The sequence below is a fragment of the Musca autumnalis genome, unplaced genomic scaffold, assembly GCF_047663935.1.
Source record: "Musca autumnalis isolate F117 unplaced genomic scaffold, ASM4766393v1 scaffold_4, whole genome shotgun sequence".
Classification (NCBI taxonomy): Eukaryota; Metazoa; Arthropoda; class Insecta; order Diptera; family Muscidae; genus Musca; species Musca autumnalis.
Genome location: NW_027411977.1, coordinates 151,134,142 through 151,154,915, shown reverse-complemented (window position 1 = coordinate 151,154,915; position 20,774 = coordinate 151,134,142). Strand labels below are relative to the sequence as shown.

Here is a 20,774-nt window from a genome sequence, read left to right as displayed (position 1 = left end):
AAAAATCTTACGTTGTGTGTTTGTAGAAATTATCACTGTATGTATGTTTCTTTTTATTTTTTCCTTTTTTCTAAGGAATAAGGAATGGATTCAATATATTGGGATACGATGTGTTAAAATGCTCTTAAAATTTATTTTTATTACAATGGGGGATGACACTTCACATTGATCCAAAACATAAACAAAACTTATTACATTACGAAGGCGTCACTTAGCACAGAGGACGGCGTCACTTTATGTGAATGACATGCTGAACTAGATTGTGAATCGTTCGTTCGTTGATCGTTCTTTGTGGATCTTTCGGTCGGCGCTCAGTGAGCTATTGAACTATAATGAACTATATCGACTGATCTAGTTCATAAGCTCTTTTCACTGAATCGTTCAATTGAACTAGTTCGTTCATGAACTATACAACTCTACTCGGAATGTGCATCTCAAGTGTGCTTTAGATTCAGAATTCAGAAGTACCTGAAATAAAATGTATAAAAGTTTAATGAGTTAATGAAAATTATATTGTCCCAGATAAGTTTCTATACTTACCAAAATTCGTCTGAAAATATTCATCATTTCATAATTTAGCCCAAATACACGTTTCTTGCTTCTTTATACATATAACAATGAGTTTTTGCACATCAAACGCATAATTTTTTTTATATTTCGAATAAAAAATGAATTTTAAACAAAATGACAAAACATTTATTCTATTTTGTTTTCAAAAAGAGAAATTATATTGGAAAGAGATTTCGAGAGAGAAACATTGTATATTCCGCTATCCATCAGTAGTGTATAAAATAGTCAATATATTACATGCCGCATTACCTGTAACTAGAGAATTGACATGACAGGAAGGGAAGCCCACTTCAAGTGACAAGAGCAAGCTATAGGCTATTTTGTGTGGCATTTTTGGGTGTAAAGTAACTAGGATCAATGCGTAACTAGTTACATAACAATGTCAGAGTAGACTATTGCTATTTATTGAACAACTGGGTTTATATACCTTTGACCAACATTGTTCCTAATCGAAATAAGTCCCTAAGTCCCACTCTACTTTTTTAATACATAATATGGAACAAATGTTATTTTTGTCATTAATAGGCAAAAGTTCATCAATTCTAGCAACAGAAAATCATTTTTGAAAAAAATGTATAAAAAGTCATAACCATAAGTGATAACGCTTCTACCTCCATTCCAAGTCAATCAATCCGTGCATATAATAGGACGGATTAGGGATTGAATCAACTAGTGTGTATTTATAGACGTTTTGTAGATAAATTAAGTCCAACTCAATACACATTTAAAATTTGGATTTATTTTCTTATTTATTTAAACTATACTGATGCACTTAATAAGTTTAGGGATATAATTTCGATTACCATTCCAGGCCAGCTGGAATGTCGCCACGCTGTTTACGTAGACTTTTAAAACAAGTGGAATCGGAAACTTTCGGAGCAAATTCGTCCTGCTCAATGAGTATGCAATCATCATCAGCATTTCCTTCGCTCATATTCATGTCGACTCTATCAGTCGAACCAATTACAATTCTCTCAGTAAGTTTACAATATTCTTGATTGGTTTTGCGCAAATAGTTATATAATGCAATACTACCAAGTATAATTTTTTGGGCTTCTGCTTCGCAAAGTCGTAGTGGCTGACCCAACACAGGGAACATATTAGTCAGTATGCACAATGCATCGTTTGTCTCAGTATTGCTGAGGGCATTAAATTCGAACTCAGAAATTGCTTTCAGATAGTATTTTTCTGGCAGTGAATAGCTGCTAGCAAATGAATATGATCTACAGCTTCCATTAGCATCTTTGACAACAGCAGGAATCACCATGGTATTCTCTTCAATGAGTGTTCGTATTTTCGATTTTTCAAAAATCTCATCGTAGAATTTCGCTTTTGTTTTTTCCACATCCAAATGTAGAAAATTGTAACTGCCGTCTACTATTGCCGTTAGAATCAACGGCGGTTGTTTGGAACAGCATTTATCCTCACCATCATCCCATAAAATGGCGCGTGGTTTAATTGGTTGATTGTTGGGCGTGTAGAAAATAACTTGGCGCATTATCAGATGACCCAAACAATTTGAAATTTGCTGAGATTGTTGCATGCCCCTAATGACGTTAATCCATTGTTCGTCGGTTTTTGGCAAGGATACATATTCATCTTTCAATAGTTCGTACATTTTTTCACATATGTCTGCTATCATCTTGATTATAACTGGCTTGGATGCACGAAAACAATAATTACGACAGGAATTTACTTCACCTATAAAGAAAGGTTGTATCAGGTTAATATTTGTTATAGAAATAGTCTAAAGTATCTGTCGTATTATATAGTAAAGGTATTAATTAGGTCGTTGGTTCGAAATACCTGCACTCAATTTAGCTTTATGTTGACTGACAACATTTGTCGGCATTTCAGCCATCTAAAACTCCTCTATGTTCTACACTTCGTTCACACTCTGTGAAAGGATATAGGTCCCAAGTATTTGACTAAAATGTTACCGGATATCGAATAACTTTCCCCTTGTCCTTTCTGTGATGATGATTATGATTATGAGAGATTTAGTCTCTGATCGCGTTCAGCAGGTTCGTATGGGAATTGTATTACGTTTTATAACATTCCTTCCAGTCAAGGAGCACAACCACAGTTTACGATGGATGATGTTACATATCCCATCCTGTACTCTACATAATTCAAACGGTTGCCACCTTCACGTCGGAGGATACTACTCTCCATTTTTTAATATATTGTATGCAAGAATAAGTTAAAACCCCACATTGACTATTATAATGTTCACCTCAGCATTATTTATTTATTTCATTTTGTGCAATATAAGCCTATAGGCCGATTAAAGTTCAATTGCATTTGATTGCATACTATATGGTAATTACAATTGATATACATATCTTAAAGTTTAAAACTAATATATGTATATTAGAGTTGGGTAATCTAGTTCCTAGTTCCTTGTACTAGTTGCCAAACGTATGAGTAACATCATGAAATGTAAGGTGTGATATTAAGTATACACAGTTTGTTCAAAGAAAAAATGTGGGCCATTGGAACTGCTAAGTGAACTAGATAGTTCCTTTGGCACAACTCTAATATATGTACTCAGTCTGTCTAAAAAAGTATTGTACTACTCCGATGCATGAATATAGCAATGTGATGGATTGAGGAGTAGTCAACTTACCTGTGGCTAGATATTTCAAAGTTATAGCTATCCTTTCCTCAGCACTAAACGTTTTTTTCTTCCGCTGAGGCTCTAACACCATGACAAGGGGTTCCAAAATATTGACTAGATGACGAAACTGCTTTTCTGTAATGCTGAAGAAATGATTGATGTGGTACACTTCATTGCTGCGGAAAAGCAAATCTTTTCGAAGATTTTCCTTGTTTAAGAACTCGTGTTGGTACTTCTTTAACCATTCCCTCGTCCATTCCATTCTTCTTCGACAATTAAGTATGCCCGAGATGTCTAAGGCAGACATTTTTATGGGTTGCTGTTGATGTTGTTGTTGCAGTTGTCGCTGCCTAGATATTGTTGTAACAATTTGTTGAAGATCGGCGTTTACACAATTAACTTTTGGTTCACGTTCTTTCAAAACTCCAATAACCTTCACTTTAAGCTTATCCTCCATATCAAAGCAGTAGTTTTTTGCTTTTCAAAGGAAGGTAAAAATTACAGGGACTTCACTTTCAAGTCTTTTTTCTCTTTGTGAAATCTGATGTGTCAGTTCACGAACTTTTTTTACAGCGACCGATTGGAACGACTACTAACTACATTTTTACGACAGTGACGAGCGACGTAATTCGAGTACTTCAATTTCAATAGAAACTGTTGCTTCCTATAACACAGAAAATATGATATTTTACGTGAAATTTTTAATTTTTTAAGATGTCCAAACTAAATCTAAATAGAGAAAACAATAAAATGTGTCAATATGTACATACATATGTTATTGTTTACGTTTCAGTTTTGCGTCGCAACTGACAGATGACTACTCTGTCGTTTTAGTAACGTCTCTCCCTAATTAAATGCGAGTGCGCCCGATTTTATTCACCACAAAAGTTATAGCAGGTTCACATTAGTTGTGGTCCAGAACCTGCAAAATAGTACTATTTTTCGAATTTTCCAAAAAGTAGCAAAACTTGCACTTCTCTTTAAACACAAATGGCGCCGAATGACACTCTCTTCTGCTGTTTTCTACCACACAAATTTGGGTAAATAGAAACTAGCAGCTTCATTTCATTGAAATCAATCTAGTGATAACAGGGACACACTAGAGCCAGGTCAGGCAATTAGGCGCTATATTCGAAGGGACATTTATTTCCGAATACGAAACGAAATCCCCTGCTAAATATCGTATAGAAATCGTAACGAAATCTGAACGATTTTGCTTCCGAAAGTCCCGGTCCACACTAGAGTGAATTTCATTAAAAAATTTCAATGAATTAGTCGTTCTTAGATCGAATTCCTCGCTACAGCAATTTAATGATTTTACTCTACTATGGATCTCGATCTACAAACACATAATTCCAAGAATTTTTTTCAATGAAATCACTAGTGTGGACCGGGACAAATTGTACAGACGTGTCGGACATCCGACATTTGGTTTACTGGGGCAGGATTCTTGTTCTATGAAAATTAAAAATATTTTCTTTATAAATTTTTTTCATATGACATTTATTTCCTTTAGTACGTGTTTAGACACACAAATTTCTCGGGAAAGTAAATTCAGTTTTTAGGCAATAGGGGGTAGGAAAGAGCATGGTTCAATTATTAGAAGGTTGGTCAGGTTCATGAAATTTTAAAAAAGCAACTCTGAAGCCAGTTTGCTTATAACTTCAAAATTACTAATAACAAAAGCAACAAGTATTCTATTTGAAATATTGTCAATGTTTGTTTTGTTTACATTTGATTTTAAATTTATTTTTTTCATTTATTAACGCATCCATATGAAATAATCATTTAAGGCAAACTTATATAGCCATTTCCGTCCGTCTGCCTGTAGAGATCAATCTAGTGTCCGAACGGATTGAAGTGACTGATAAAATGTTGGTCAAATGTGTTGTAGCGAACAACGTCATGGGGGAGCTTATTAAAAGTTCGGCCCGGACGAATTTAACGTTAGTTTACTTCTTTATGGAGAGGGTGACGTAGAGCAAAAGAAAAAAGCAACGGTACTGACCGGCTTTAACATGATAATGCCCATGACATATCATGCTGCCTCTTCTATCTCAAGTGGACCCTGATACCCCCCTACGCCGCAATCTCATTCATAACATCTATAAACACTTGGGTTGGCCGTTGGGCTACTAACCCCCCCCTATAAAAACATCATACTATTAAAAAAGAAACGATATCAAATGTTTATTACTCCCGGAAACGTTTTAGGGACCAAGATTTGCGAATCTGTACCAGAATTTCTGGACTCTTCATAGAGAAGGTGGACTTGAGATACTGGCAGATACTGTTTATAAAGAATGATGCCAATATTACAGCATACAGGAAATAAAATGGATAAGGAAAGGCGTTACAAAAACACCCAAAGAGACGCACTGTATTATGTACAATGACACAAAGCATGAGTTCCGTCGTTTGTAGCTGGTCGGAGGTTAAAACATCTGGTATCCAGCTTCACCCCGAATAATTGGATAGATGCTGTTTTTCAAAATCAATTTTATTTGAAGTTTGAAAGCTCCCACCGAATACATTGAAGTACAAACCAGCGATACATTCTACGAGTGCTCAAAAACAAAAAAAAAAAAAAACAAATGATCGGCATCCTGCATATGACATCTGACTAAGGATGAGGAAGATAGACTTCGCATCTACAAAATATACGGCAAAGCAGACCAGATTAAAGTGTCTTCACTTTCATAAGGGCACCATTAATAAAGATGTGGTAAATTGCAATCACCCCAGATAGCCACAGCATATTCCACTGAATTGAACAATTGCTTAAAAGCATTCCTCGATAATTTGTTTTCGAATAATGTATTATTTGGTCTGTTCCTTTATTTTTGAAAGTGGTAAAACCGGCAAAAGTAGCAAAAGTTGTAAACTGCCCCCATACGAATTGTATGGTGTCTGAAGTAAAGGAACGCTTTTCGAGTAAGAAGGGGTAAAACTTGAAGATTCTTGCACGTAAAGGAACAGAGCTATTGTCTTTTGTTTTTATTTATACATATGTACATATTTTGATTTTATTATTTTATTTTCAATCAATTTATTTTGTCATTTGTCAAAACAGTTTTGACACAATAGGAGGACCTCAGGAAAAAATTGTAATCATATGTTTGCTGTGTCCTACCTTGCAATGATTGTACCATGGGAAAGAGTATTGAGGAGCTCTTTCCTCTCCGCTCTCTTCCAAAAAACTCAATTTACTTTCCCGAGAAATTTGTGTGTCTAAACACAGACTTATAAATTGTTTTCATTTCACATTTTCATAGAAACAGATGGTCTGCTCCAGAACTGCAAGAATCTACTAATCTTTACTATTTTTTTCCGATAAGGCCATGTTTATATTATAGCCTTTTGCAGGGTTAACCTTTTTTATGAGGATTTATTTGAAATATAAGCAATGGAATTGACATTTGAAACCCAGTGGGTTTGTTAAATCCAATTATATATAAACGTACTTTTAATTACATAAAGGAAAAAATGTTATCGTAGTAATAAATAGTAGATTCTTGCAGGTTCTGGAACAGAGCAAGAATTGAGCCCCTGTAGTGGGATTCTGTAACTCATTTTTGCTGTTATCGATAATTTTCGGTAAAATTAAAATGCTTATAATTTCTATAATTAACGAAATTTTTCGGTAAGTTAACGATGAATAAAAAGTAGTCGCTAGCCTCTACCGACACAAACAGTGATGCCAACTTTTCTTAGTGTTTTTAGTCATAATTTTGCGATTCATTTTACCGATTTTTGTCGGTAACAGCAAAAATGAGATACAGAATCCCACTACTGGAATCTATATACAGTTTGTCAAGTAATTGTTTTCACACTAAGAAAATTAACACTCATTTTCCACAAATTAATGCATGAATAATTGTGAAAAATGACAAATAGCTATGATAAAAATGTCGTGTTTTTGCAAAAATGTTTTTTTTTACATATCGCACCTGTTCATCAAAAGGGTAGCAACTCGAAATTTCCAAGTTTTCAGTAGAGACAAAAAACTATTTATGTTGATATTAAAGGTATATTATACAAAAAACTATGCCATCGTCAGGATATATTGTTCACTATACTACTTAATTATATTTCTTTAATTATATTTCTAACCAATTTTCGAGTTACTACCATTTTGTTGAAAACAATCTTGATTTTAGCAGAGAATTATTTCGACTTCTCCCGTTTAACTGAAAAAATGGGGGTGATTGATAACACAAAGAGGGAACAATTCGAAATCCTACTCTTTTGTTGAAAAAATGGCGATGTAAATGCCTGATATACGTGGGTGCAACTAGAAATACAACTATTTTCTTGATACATAGTAGTTACTTTGAAGACATGAAGAGTTACTTAACAGTATTTTTCGACGAAAGAGTAGACAAAACAATACGAGAATTTTACAGTAGGTAGAGTTGATCATAATGTATCGTTTTTTGATAAAAAGTGAAAAAATCAAAATTTTGAGTTACTACCCTTTTGTTGAACAGGTGCGATATGTGCTGTCACTTTGCATGTACATTTTGTATATAAAAAGTGACAACCCATATGTAAAAAATAAAGGAATAAAGAAATAAAAAAAACATATCGTGTAAAGTACCCATAAGACCAGATTAAATGCATAAATACTCACGTAGTTCAACAATGATAACCAAAACTAATATTTAACATGTTAAGCGGACCATACACTATCAAATTGGCTTGTCCATCCGATGAACTCCTTCTGTACGTGTGTGCTTGATAAGTGTGTAGCAAAGCATTCAATCAGCCTTCAATCTGCAACCGAAATCTTCCAATTTTCCACTAAAAAACAAATGAACTTAAATTTTTTTATTTCTTTCCAAACACAATTGGCCTGTTCTCGTACTTTATAAAGTGGCAAAAGTCGTAAAAGTCGTACACGATTTTCATATAAATTTTGTGTACGGAAACGCAAAATGTGTAAAAGTGGTAAAAATTGTAAGAACTTTTTAGTTCTGGAACAGAGCTAATGTTTTCTTTTTTCAAAATTTCTTTTTGACAATTTTGAAAATAAACCATATTCATCGGATTGATTGGGTTTTATTTTGAAAATCAAAACTATTTTGATTTTCCTCAATCCATAAAATACACACACACACATTCTCATATTTTGAAAAATGTGCACATACTACTACACGGGTGCCACCGTGGTGCAATGGTGCACACCCGCCTTGCACGCTGAAGGTCGTGGGTTCGATGAGTATTTCAGCCATGTAAAACTTATCTACAAAGTGGTGTCTTAAGCCACGCCCTTCGGACTCGGCGATAAACAGTAGGTCCCATATCATTGAGCTAATATGTATCGCGGTGCACTCATTGATATGAGAGAAGTCTCCCTTGTCCCGTATGGGATCCCAGCTAGCATTTGGAAGATTGTTTCTTTAAAAATCACATTGCGGCATCTTTTTAGAGTCCCTTTGGTGATCAAAAATTGATTAAGTCGCTTGTATGATCAGAAAGGGACTCGAAAGTGACTCCCTGTAGTGATTAAAAAGATTTAAATTTAAAATACAAAAACAAATGTGTAGCAATCACAAATGAATCATTAAGGCGTTTAAAATGTGACTATTTTTTTGTTATTTATAGTCACATTTTGATCTTCATGAAGATTGAAAAATGCTTAATCAAAAAATGGTCATGCAGGTGTTGTTTGAAAAGTGATTATAATTATGTATCTTCTGATCATATTTTGAACAGTTAGGTGATTAAAAACTGATTGTTTTGTTTTATTTTTGTTTGGTTGTAAATAATTCTCATATACACTTTTTATAAAACTTTGATATAAATTTAACGTATAATATTAAGTGTATAGACAAACACAACACATGTTCAGGTTTTGCCAAGTGAAATGAAGAAGCAGTATACTAACCACCGCGCAACATAATGGATAATTAAAAGACATAACAAAGCAGAAAAGACAATAAAACAAAGGAAAGGAACAAAAAAGAATAAAAAGAAAATTTATTTATTTCGTCTAATAAAAATACTCATAAATGACTCCCTAAAGACTCATGAAAATGACCAAAAATGACTCGAAACTAATGCAGAGGAAGACTCATTTGTGATTTGTTTAGAAGAGTCGCCTGCGGTTACGTTTTCCTCCCGACAAAGGAGTCATTTATGATCAGAAAATGAGCTCATATTCCAGCTTTTTAATCGTGCAGTCGGATCAAAAAAGACTCGAATTTGATTAAAATTTTCAAAAAATGCTGGCTGGGATGTTTGTGGAACAATTATTATTATTACACATACTACTACAAATGTTGACATCAAAATTTGATAGCGCGAAAAATTTCAAAAATTGTCTTTTCCATTTCAAAAAAAATCGTCATTCCAAATCTGTTTTTGTAACTAACTTTGACCGTTGCGCGCAAAAGATATAGGCGCTTTAATTTTAATAATTGGATAAAATTCTAAAAAATCGCGGTTTTACTATATAATAAGCTGTTATATCCTATTACTGCTTACAAAATAAGTACCCTTTGCGATGATAGAAAAATACTTATGAAAAGTCTTAAAGGATTCGCGAAAAATCGAATTTCTTACAAAGTTTTCCGTATTTACAAACATACATATTTTTTAAAATAACGGAGTTGTACTTACAAAAAATATATAAAAAAATTACAACAGCATCCATTCACTGTGAGAAATGGAATGATGCCTAGGGCGTGCAGCTTGTAGCTATAATATTTATGTTATTTGCAAAACTACGAAGGAAATTTGAAGAAAAAATAAAAATCATATTTTGCTAATTTTGCTTTTTATGGTTTTATAGAAAAAAAAAATGTTTGAGTTCTTCGTCTTTTTCGTCAAAATTTCACCGAATAGTGAAGATATTCCATTGCAACCAAATGTTGGCTGATAGTTTTCCTATTAGCGAATATTTTTAGATCATTACAACACTTAAACGCATAGAAGCCGCGTAATAGTGGAAATGACATGATGCTCATCCGATTTTACAAAACAGAGGATCAATGTCTTTTATTTGTTTATTATTTATTTATTTTTATTTGAAATTCCATTTGGCGACCATGATGTAGCATCAGGTGTATGTTAGGGTGTTAAAAACAGTAAAATCCCCATAATTTCCACGAAGTACATTTGCATTTGGGTGCCACCGTGGTGCAATGGTATGCACACCCGCCTTGCACGCTAAAGGTCGTGGGTTCGATTCCCCGGCCAGTCAACATCAAACACTTTTCAACGGTGGCAAAATACCTCTCAGTAATGTTGGCGACATTTTCTGAGTATTTCAGCCTTGTACAACTTCTCTTCAAGTGGTGTCTTAGACACGCCGTTCGGACTCGGCGATAAACAGTAGGTCCCATATCATTGAGCTAATATGAATCGGGGTGCACTCATTGATATGAGAGAAGTCTCCCCTGTCCCGCCTGGGATGTTTGTGGAACAATTATATTACATTTGCATTTGATGCGCATCTGATTTCAATAATCATCATTCTATGCCATTTCATTGCGATCCATCAAGAACCGTGGATGTAGCATCGCACTCAGGTTTTAGACAAAAACTATAATAACTCCGGATTCGCGAACGTTTTTAAATATCTGTTTTCGCACATTTTAGACAGGCGTTTCGCTCTATTTATCTGAGTAGGAATGACACATCCAAAACGCGTCTAAATACGCGATATTTTCAAAAACATTTTTTGCAGATTTTCGAAATTTGAGGCGTATCATATCCGCCGATCTAATGGACGGATTTGGCGGTCTTGGAACATTATACTCTACATTGTATTGTAAAGCCACTAAGTGAAAATTGACTCAAAAAAAAACTCGTTTCCTTCAACGATTTTTTCAATTTTTTTACATTAATATGACCACAACTTCCGCTCAAATTATAATTTTAAGAAAGCCCTCGGTGAATCGTGCTAAAACAGTTTATTTTACCTAAATGCGCTTAAAAGTTATGGTATATTACAACAATTCGCGAGTTACAATACACCATACCGATATATATATATATATATATATATATATATATATATATACACGCCGCAAGATGTGGCCTAACCAAGTACATATCCTCCTGCGGATTTCTACATCGACAGGGCTACAATTGATTCGGAGTAGTAGTTCCGAATTTTATTAGGCCAGAAGATTCGATATACAGAAACAGGCTGTTAAATTCATTTTATTTTGGGTTTTGTAACGGTTTTTCTATATAAAACAAAGCGGAGCGCATTCTGAAATTGATTCAAAAGGTATTCCAACAGCCTGTTTCTGTATGCACGGTGCGCCTTAACTAAATTTAAATGAAAGGTGCTTACACCTGAGAGGTTTTTGCGGTTTCTGAAACCACAATGTTCATAGATAAGAAAAATCAAAGAAACAAAAAAATCGCCGGAGGGATTTTCAAATAAGTCGCGGCTAAAGTTCAAATTATTAGGACTTTTTTAGATTTTCACGATTTTGCTTGGAAAGTCCTATCGAAATGGGATTAAAGAAAGTGTTGTAGCAGTGAAAATTCTCTACAAGATTGTATGATGTTTTCGTAGGTATTACGATTTTTGAGATATAGAAGTTCAAATTTTGACAAATTACTGACTGTATCGTCTCCTTATAAAACAAGGTCATGACTGCAAATTTCCCAACTTAAACTTATATATCTCAAAAATGGTACAGCCTAGGAAAAAAAATACGAAAACCAATCCTATATAAGATTTTCTCTAGTCACATTTCGATAAGACTTACCGTTTTCAAGCAAATCGTGAAAACCTAACAAAAAAAAAAAAAACTAAAAATGTGACCTAAACATCTATATCACAAAAGTGGTAAACCTAGGAACAAATCATAACGGTCAATCATCTGGAGAAATTTCACAGCTACAAAATTTTCTTTAGCCCCATTTCGATAGGACTTGCGGTTTCCAAGCAAAATCGTGAAAACCTAAAAAAGCCCTAAAAATGAGAACTTTGACCGTGATTTATTTGAAAATCCCTCCCGCGATTTTTTTGTTTTTTTTTTATTTTTCTCATCTATGAACATTGTAGTTTCAGAAACCGCAAAAACTCCCCAAGTGTAAGCACCTTTCATTTAAATTTAGTTAAGGCGCACAGTGTATGTCGATTATAGTTCTTAGCATGTTATATGTCGAAATCTGAACTAAAGATTTTTGAGAGCAAAAGAAACAAACTTTTTTGCGTTTGGATTTAACGGAGAATTTTTTATTATTATATTTGCGTAAAAAATCTTAATATTCTTATTTTTTCTTTATTCATGGAAAAAACTTATGATGAAGTTTATTCCAAAAATTGCTTTTAATTCAGTTCAATGCACCCAATAAATTATCACATTTGCTTGGGTTGATTAAACTGTATTTTTGGATGCAAAATGTTGTCTTTTTATTTATTTTTTTCAGCAAATAATTTTATTTAGAGGGGTATCCAATTTTGGCTTAACCTCTGTATAATTAGGGTAAGCTAATTATACAACATGTCCACATAATACATGTGTTCTAGCACTTGCAAGAATCTTCAAGTTGTACTACTTTTTACTAGCGAAATGTTTCTATGAGCAGTTCACTAATTTTGAAACTTTTACAATTTAAACAAGTAAAAGAACAGACAAAAATGCTACCACTGTGCATGAGGTGTGCAGGTAAAGCCAACCACTATGCCAGATACAGTTAGTCAACTTAATTATTGCAAAACCAAAATTATTACAAAATTTTAAATAAAACAACGTTTTATTGCTATAAATAAATATCCTTTTTAATATTTTTGTTAACAGTTTAATTCTTACACATGTTTATTAATAAATAAAATAAAAAAGTAGTTAAATTTCACTAAAAATTTCTTAAAATGAACAAAAAGGAGAACATCTCACGGTATTTTTCGAAAATTTGGTTCTAACATTACGTATGCCCACCTTGGGCATCAATAAAAGCTTGTAAACGTCTCTGAATTTAATAAATAAGTTTCGGAATGTCATATTCCAATCATATTTTTTCCCTTTCTTCTTTAATGTATTTTTTTAGTCAATCCTGTTAATGGGCGACCTATTCTCGACTTTTTCTTTAGGTGTACTCATTAATTGTCGATGGGGTTAATATCTAGACTTTGGACTGGGGTGTCAATGACTTTGGTGCAGTTGTATAACAGCCAAGTCCTAGTACTTACATATATTGCAATTTGTTTGAATTTTCAGGGTCAACAGGCTCAAATTTCTTGACGCTTTTGGTTAAATAATTTTTTAAACATCTAAATAAACCTCCTCTGTCATTGTCTCATCAGAAAATATAACGTCATCCCAATACTAAAGATAGCGTGAAAAGTTGTCTGTAAAAAGTCTGAATAGTTTCTATATATTGTGCTGGGAGGGCAATGGTTTTTACCTAGTCACTCGTGATGTAGGCTTATTTTTCAGAATTTTCCATGTGACACACTTACTGCAAAATCTTTTGTGATTAAAAAAGCAATTATCTGGGGCTGAATTGGGGTCTTTCGTCAATTTCTTTAATCATTCTCCAGTCAATTCGTGGGGTTACTATTTTGGGCTTGCCATGTAACATCTTTAGTTTGAGCCTGCCTTCTCTCTCGGTGCGGTATATGTTGTTGTATACAGTTCTCAGCTTATGAGAGGTGATTTTAGCGATTTCTCTGGCGGATTTACCATTATTATAATTGGAATAGACCAAATGTAGCATATTTTCCGAAATCCGTTTACCTGACTTTCTCTTTTTCTGAATATACCGTCTTTATTACACACACAACAATTAATTTATAAAAAATTATGGATCTGGATGTCCACATGTCATAAAAATCCTTGAGTGTGGGAAAATCCCACAATTTTATTCCACAATCATTCATTTTGCAATTATTTAGTTGACATTACAAAAACCAGGTACTTATGCTTTTTGCCCGTTGTTTTTGTTATTTCCGACCGATTTTTGCATATGTATATTGGCTTCATGCTGTCATTAACTGGTAAATCAACAGATATGCAATTTGTTGACTAACTGTATAAAAAGAAAGTTGCAATAAATGAGAGAGATATGTTATTCATCCAATATTGTATGGTCTCTCTACAAATATAATTTTCTTCAACACAATTCTCCTCCATGAAGTTATTTTAGCTTTGTCAAACAAAACAAAATCATTAAATATGTGTTTGAATATTTTTTTGCACACATACAACGTTGAATACCGTGAGATGCCAATGTGATGTGGGTCCAATGTCCAATTGATAACAATGCCATAGCCGCTCCGGTTAGGTTTGCAACCAGCTCATTCGAAAACAAGCAGCTGTTGTGTGCGGAAGGGTGATACTCGGGCAAATATAATTAAAAATGTCTCTCTTATTTAAAGTGAGTAATAATCGGTGAAGTGAGCAAAAAATACAGCATAAAAGTGTATAAATTAATAAAAACAACAAGTTTTATATACGTATGTAAATGTCTGCATACGTATAATATTTAGTAAATACGCCATCGATTCCAATTGAAACTGAAAGTAGACCAAAACAGAAATTATGTTGTTGTGCAAGAAATTTTGCAAATCGCCGATTGATAATTTCGTGACCTATTTAACGAAATAGATCGTCTAGAACAACTAGTCGAAACAACAAAAGTAATGAACAAACATATCTTATCAGATTTGCACCGGTTTTGCGTAGGTTTATTTGAAACGGTTATCATGGTTAATTAAATGTCGATTTTTTTTGTATAAAAATTTGCTGACAATGCATGTGCTTACGTACTACATACATTAATACAATGTATTTTAATACATATGTAGGCACATTCCCCATTTCACAAATTTGGCTCCCTCTGTTTATACACTTTTTGTTATAAGAATCTGTAATACTTTTTTCATAATTTGAAATATAGCTATCTAAAGCTTATGTTCGAAATATTTTATGTACTTTGACCCCACCGTTCTTATGTGAAATATAAAACAGAAATGTGTAGAAATACATACAGTCAACAAATAAAGTCTACATACACCCAATAAATCTCGAGTTTAAGGGTAAGGAAACATTTTTATGAAAATCCAAGTTGGACTTCGATTATCTGTAATGGTCGGTATCGAAGGCATTACGGATAATTGATTTTCCGGGCTTCTCATAGATATTTAATAAAAAGTACGTTCTTGCAAATATTTATAAATAAGAGTAATTATGAATTTAATGCGAAGTTAAAAAGTTTGAATCTGTTAAAATTTGGTCGAATGAACTAAAATCCCGGGTCATGAAGATTTCCACTGTTAATCGGTGTGAAATTAACAAAAAAAAAAATCTGTGTTTTCCTTTCCCGGATAATGAAGGTTTATGGATAATCGAGGTTCGACTGTAGTTATATTTCATATCCGTAACAAACAAAACGAAATACAACAAATAACGGTAAATTCCTTAAAAATTGAAAATAGAGAAAAAGTGGAAATATGAATGTTACCGTAACATTTATGGAATACGCAATAAAAATTGTTATCATTGTCTATGAAATTTTTCAGACAAAATAGAAACATATTTGTGGGTTAATTATCGTTATTTAAGGTCACACTTCGTTAATAGCTTATCAAAGCGGATCTTAGCAGATTTCTTTATGTTTTCCAGTCTAGTACTTCATACAACCCAAAAATCAGAGTGGAACTGAAGATTATGAGATCTTAGATCGCTTGCAGTTGTCCTTGTGGATAATATGTCTTCCTGAGTTTCGCTGAATGTACGTTCAGATTTCTAATTTAGTTAATAGATTCCACAGCATTTCGAAGCGCAAATTATGTGCAGAAGACTTGGCATTGTCTCGAAAAAAGGTTTGATATAATATTTGGACCTTTACTCAATCATAAATGTAAAACAGTATTCTACAAACCCTAAAGCTTCCAAACCATCAAAGTAAAAACACCACCAAAGAATGAACCATGATGAAATAATAAGGTGACGTAAAACGCCAGCTTCTTGGTTTCAATCTTTCAATTTTTTTATTTTTAGACATCGGATTTTTGTAATTTCAAACAATTGTAGCAACGTTATTGTATAGAATTGTATCGTTCCAATGGTAGAAATTCGATGTCATATTGAAAAATATCAATAATACATACAAATCTCCAGCTTCTACTGTTTAATAAACGAATTATTTGCATTATAATTTTCAAAAATACGCTTGCGTATTATGATCGTTTGGGCTATAAAAAGGTAAAATTGTTATTGCTATACAGTTTACGGTAATATCCATATTTCCTTGGGGAGGATGTACAATTTTTCTCTACTCTTTTTTTAATTTTTATGGAATTTGACGTTATGTGCATTATGCAATATAGGCTGACTTCCGTATCGTCAGTTGCTTTACAAATGACTGCAAATCTGTGAAGTATTATGTTTCTTTACGTCGTTATACTTAACAACTGCGAATCCACGTTTTTCAAAACGTCAAAAGTACGCATTTTAACGCAGATAAAAAGCAAAAATTGTATCATTTTTATTTCTGATGCATTTAGTTGCATTTTCCAGTGTGCAACTGAAATATTTTGACGAGGTTTAAACAACACAAAGCAACTGACGATACGGAAGTCAGACATAATTTTGTTTATTACGGATATGGCACAGAACTATGCGCTTGGATTTTCATAAAAATGTTTCCTTACCCTTAGAACTCGAGATTTAAAGGGTGTATGTAGACTTTATTTGTTTACTGTATGTGTATGCGTACAAATCATTTGCAAATTTATTTTATGGCGCGTGATAACAAATTTTTACCGCGATTATATTCTTATCAATCAATATCACTTTATTTCAAACGAAATGATTGAGTACATAGTACACATACATAATTGGTCTGTTCCAGAACCAGCAGCTCTGTTTGTTACCAAAAGTGAATAACTTCTTCAATTCAATTTCTTAAAATGTATTTCCTTAAACCACTTCACAGCAAATTTTCCTGCATTAGACTCTATAGTATAAAAGCCATCTAAGTAAGACTTGATAGCACTAGGTAAAGCGCTGAACTCCCTGGTGAAAAAATAAAAAATATCAGCGCAAACGAAATCACCTCGATCCTTTCGAAGTTTATTACACTAAACGTTACATCACGCTACTAAAATATATCTATTATATTTAAAATACATTAAATCTTAGATGTTCAAATTCTCTTAAAAAATTATTTAAGGAATTAAAATTTAGCGTTTTTTTTCTTCAAAGTTTTCCTTTTTCAATTTTCAGTCATATCGTTTGGATAAACCCTTTAAAATATCGAATATCGAGAGGAACCGTTCTATAAAAAATTTTTGGTAGAAGTGTTTTTAAGCCTCTGGAAACACTAAATAACTAATTACTTTCAATTAAGTGGCCAAATGGGACTAATACCTTCAATATTCCAATGACGCCTCGCGTTATATAGAGGCTACACCAAAACGTGAACCCATATAAACATTGAAACACACAAAATACCAAATTTATTTATTTAAATTCATTCAAGTAATACTAAGCCTACAAGACCATAAAAACACATTACTTAGCTTATAAATCCTGAGTATTTAACCCAGATATGCCCAGCGTCCTATATATAGGACACACAAAATTCTTGCTAATTTGATATGTTATGTTTATCAAAGTACCGTTTATTTTGGTGATATACTCAGTACACATCTGTAGCTCTTGGGATATTATGTGATTCCATTATTCTGAGCTACTATTTTTGAGTTTTGAGGTCTAGTTCATCGAAGTTGCCACCGATCGCTTAGTTTTTACAATGACTTGCGTTATGACCGATTAATTATTGGGTAATTTTATAACGAAAACATACACGATGTGGAGCCTACTACGAAAAAACGTTAACTAGATGTCGAAAAGGTGTCTTTGGACTATATGTCAAATGTTTTGTGTCCCATAACTCCCAGTTATATGATAAAACCCTGTGTCCAAAAGTGGCCTCAAAAACCACTTTTTTCAAAAAATTTTTAAAAAACATATAAACATACTGTTATTATTTCACATTTGCTTCTAAAATAATATAAAAATACTTTTAAAACGATCACGATCAAGCAATGGGCATATCTGGGTTAATACATTATAAAATATAAAAATCATTAACATCTATAATTACAACTAAGGCGCGGTGGTCAAATGAGACTAAACGTTCAAATTCCTTAAATCTATGTTTGGGGGCTATACGTGTAGACCTATTTTCAATACCCGATAGCAATGTATGTTGGTAATGTTCATGGCAATTTGGTATTACTTCTTCTTACTTGTTTTTTTATGTGTGAGTAGTTACATTTTAATATTTTGTTTGTTTCGAACTGTTGATCTGTTGCACTACACGCTAGATTCATTAGTATCCAGAAAACATTACTCACAGCTTTACTGGCATATTTTAAAACTAGTTACATGAAAGGAACAGACTCCGTGATATGGCATTTCATTTTCAACAACATTCGATGCATTCCAAGGGCTTTGTACATGGCATTTGACCATGAGTTTTCCCAGACTTAGGTGAAGGTGCTCCCTTCTTACCATCAAACTCCCCAAAATGTCCTATGACATTTTTCAATGTGTGGAGGCAGAGTATTAGTGCGCCTGACGGGCCCCAATGTATTGAAAACCAGTTTAGAAATACCACGACACATTTTATGATTGATATAAGAGTTGGAGTATGGCATAAATCCGATCTTTAAGTCTCAGAAAAATCAGCTCGCCTTGCAAATTAGCTGCAAAATTAAAATTAGTTTGCATCGTTTTTTGGTAATACAGCTCGTAATAGACCACTGTAAATTCCAAAAATATTTGTATGTACATATGTATTCACGATGTGTGCTTTCCTGTGCAATAATAAACAAATATTTAATTTTTTCATAAATAAAGTGAAATTTATCATTGTTAGCATATGAGATAAAGCCTGACACAGCAATAAATTTACAACATTTTTGCAAAGTTGTCAAGTTGTAGGGCCAGTATACTGTATACACTAAGTTATACTACCTGCTGAAAAAATGCAATATGGAGTTTATTAGTATTTATTTCAAAAGGTTCCGGTATGTTAGAACAATATAAGGTAACAGCAATACCCAGCTGACTGAACTGGGCTGTAATGTTAGTGTCATATTCCGTTCGACATTTTAAAATTTGTGCTCTGTTCCAGAACCTGCAAGAAGCTACTACTTTTACTACGAAAATATATTTTCCTTTAAGTTATCGAAAAATTAGTAGATTCTTGCAGTACTGGAACAGAAAACTTATTTATATTTTCGATTTATATTAGGAATATATATTTTAACGAAAAAATATATCATTTAGAAAAAAAAAAACTATTTCCTATAAAGACTTCTTCATATCAATGATATGTAACCTTCTCCAAGACCGAACGGCGAGCCACACACTATACATAGTTAGAGGCGCTACAACATTGAAGTTGAGCACTTTAATTGTGGTCGCTAAATTAATATTTATTAACGGTAATATGATAAAAAGTACATTTCAGTCCTATTTATTCCTTTATTTAATCATATTTAGTAATTTATTTAATGCCGAACCGTGGGCTACGAACAATAGAAATTAATAACAAAAATAATAATTGAAGAATGCAATTTTTTTATATTTAAAGTAATAAGAAATACTAATAGCTGATGGCCTAAGCTGCTAATGCTATTCTCCAAATTTATCTTATATTTATATAAGATAAATTAAATAAATAAGAAATACTAAATTATTGGAAAACAATGTATTAAAACGAAACTAACGCACATTACTTTTAAATAGTTATTGGTAAACTAACAAGGACACTTATAGATATTGTCAGTGACCGAAGAATTTACTATTTATTCTATTTTGTATTTATATGACGTTTTATATGTATAACAAAGCCTATAGGCCAATGAATGAAATTCACGATTCATAACAGTGTTAAATTAACTACTCCAACTAAAGAACATAATTTATTGGGATCGGTGCAAGAAGTACGAAAGCAGTTTAGACTTGAACATATGAAACGATACTGCAAAGTTTATTTTTTATTTTAATATGTTGGAAGTGTATTCCATAATCGCGATACACACATTTCAAACAATTGTTCGAAAATAATGTGATTATAGTGGATTATGTTAATTAAGATTCATTGTTAATATAGATTTATTGTTTTTATGATTTATTCAAAGGACGACGTCAGGCGATATTGCCATACGGAATCGAAAAATTGCATTTGGCAACGCGACACGACTCGCCTCGCTGTACGGAATCGGCCCATTATTGTTTTTATGATTTATTCAAAGGAACAGCCCAGCCAAGCAGTTTAAATTATGCTAATAATAATTAATAATTTAACGTAACAAAAGCAAATTTCAAAACCTTTAAATGTGAGAATTGCCTAGAAAAGTTTGCAATTGTAGCCTGTGCGTATGGTAGATCTCAATTCAAAATATGTAACTTGTAACATACATATATATATATATATATATAAGAGAATAATAATATCAAAGATACAAAAATCAGCGGGATAATAATCTCCCTTTTCACCAAGCTACTTTTGTACCGTGGAATAGGTGTATATAAATATATTATTATTTATCTTTGCAAAAAAATATGGAATAACAGATTGCATTTCATTGTTTGTC

The 20,774-nt window shown here is 32.9% G+C and overlaps 2 protein-coding genes and 1 long non-coding RNA gene across 6 annotated transcripts in view; 1 reads left to right on the top strand and 2 right to left on the bottom strand.

The window, feature by feature from the left end:
* Mcad (Medium-chain acyl-CoA dehydrogenase) overlaps window positions 1-20,774 on the top strand; it is a 34,415-nt gene that overhangs the window by 12,173 nt on the left and 1,468 nt on the right. Inside the window, exon 1 of one of the 3 annotated variants that reach the window (XM_073984194.1) lies at window positions 14,389-14,536. The exons of the other annotated variants lie outside the window; for them this stretch is intronic. Coding sequence (XP_073840295.1) covers window positions 14,519-14,536 — 18 coding nt within the window. The 5' untranslated portion in view covers window positions 14,389-14,518. Of the gene's footprint in view, window positions 1-14,388; window positions 14,537-20,774 lie in introns of those variants that run through there. 3 annotated transcript variants of the gene reach the window in all.
* On the bottom strand, window positions 1,301-4,435 carry LOC141402587 (uncharacterized). Of its 2 annotated transcripts, XM_073984192.1 has the most exons (3): window positions 3,961-4,435; window positions 3,200-3,854; window positions 1,301-2,271 (listed from the first exon to the last, which is right to left on the bottom strand). In XM_073984192.1, the coding sequence occupies exons 2-3, from the start codon at window positions 3,645-3,647 to the stop codon at window positions 1,370-1,372; spliced, it is 1,350 nt and encodes a 449-aa protein (XP_073840293.1). In that variant the 5' UTR covers window positions 3,648-3,854; window positions 3,961-4,435; the 3' UTR covers window positions 1,301-1,369. The 2 variants fall into 2 exon arrangements, with proteins under 2 accessions (XP_073840293.1, XP_073840292.1); XM_073984191.1 differs by lacking the exon at window positions 3,961-4,435 and having other exon boundaries at window positions 3,200-3,947.
* On the bottom strand, window positions 12,915-20,760 carry LOC141402596 (uncharacterized). The gene is made up of 2 exons (XR_012412669.1): window positions 14,925-20,760; window positions 12,915-14,675 (listed from the first exon to the last, which is right to left on the bottom strand). It is a non-coding gene; the product is annotated as an uncharacterized lncRNA (long non-coding RNA).

Excerpts from the sequence above, each read along its gene's own strand:
- LOC141402587 (XM_073984192.1), bottom strand. The coding sequence starts at position 3,647 with ATGGAGGATAAGCTTAAAGTGAAGGTTATTGGAGTTTTGAAAGAACGT. Across the intron at positions 2,272-3,199 it reads TTTGAAATATCTAGCCACAG|GTGAAGTAAATTCCTGTCGT; the intron begins GTAAGTTGACTA and ends CTTTCTTTATAG.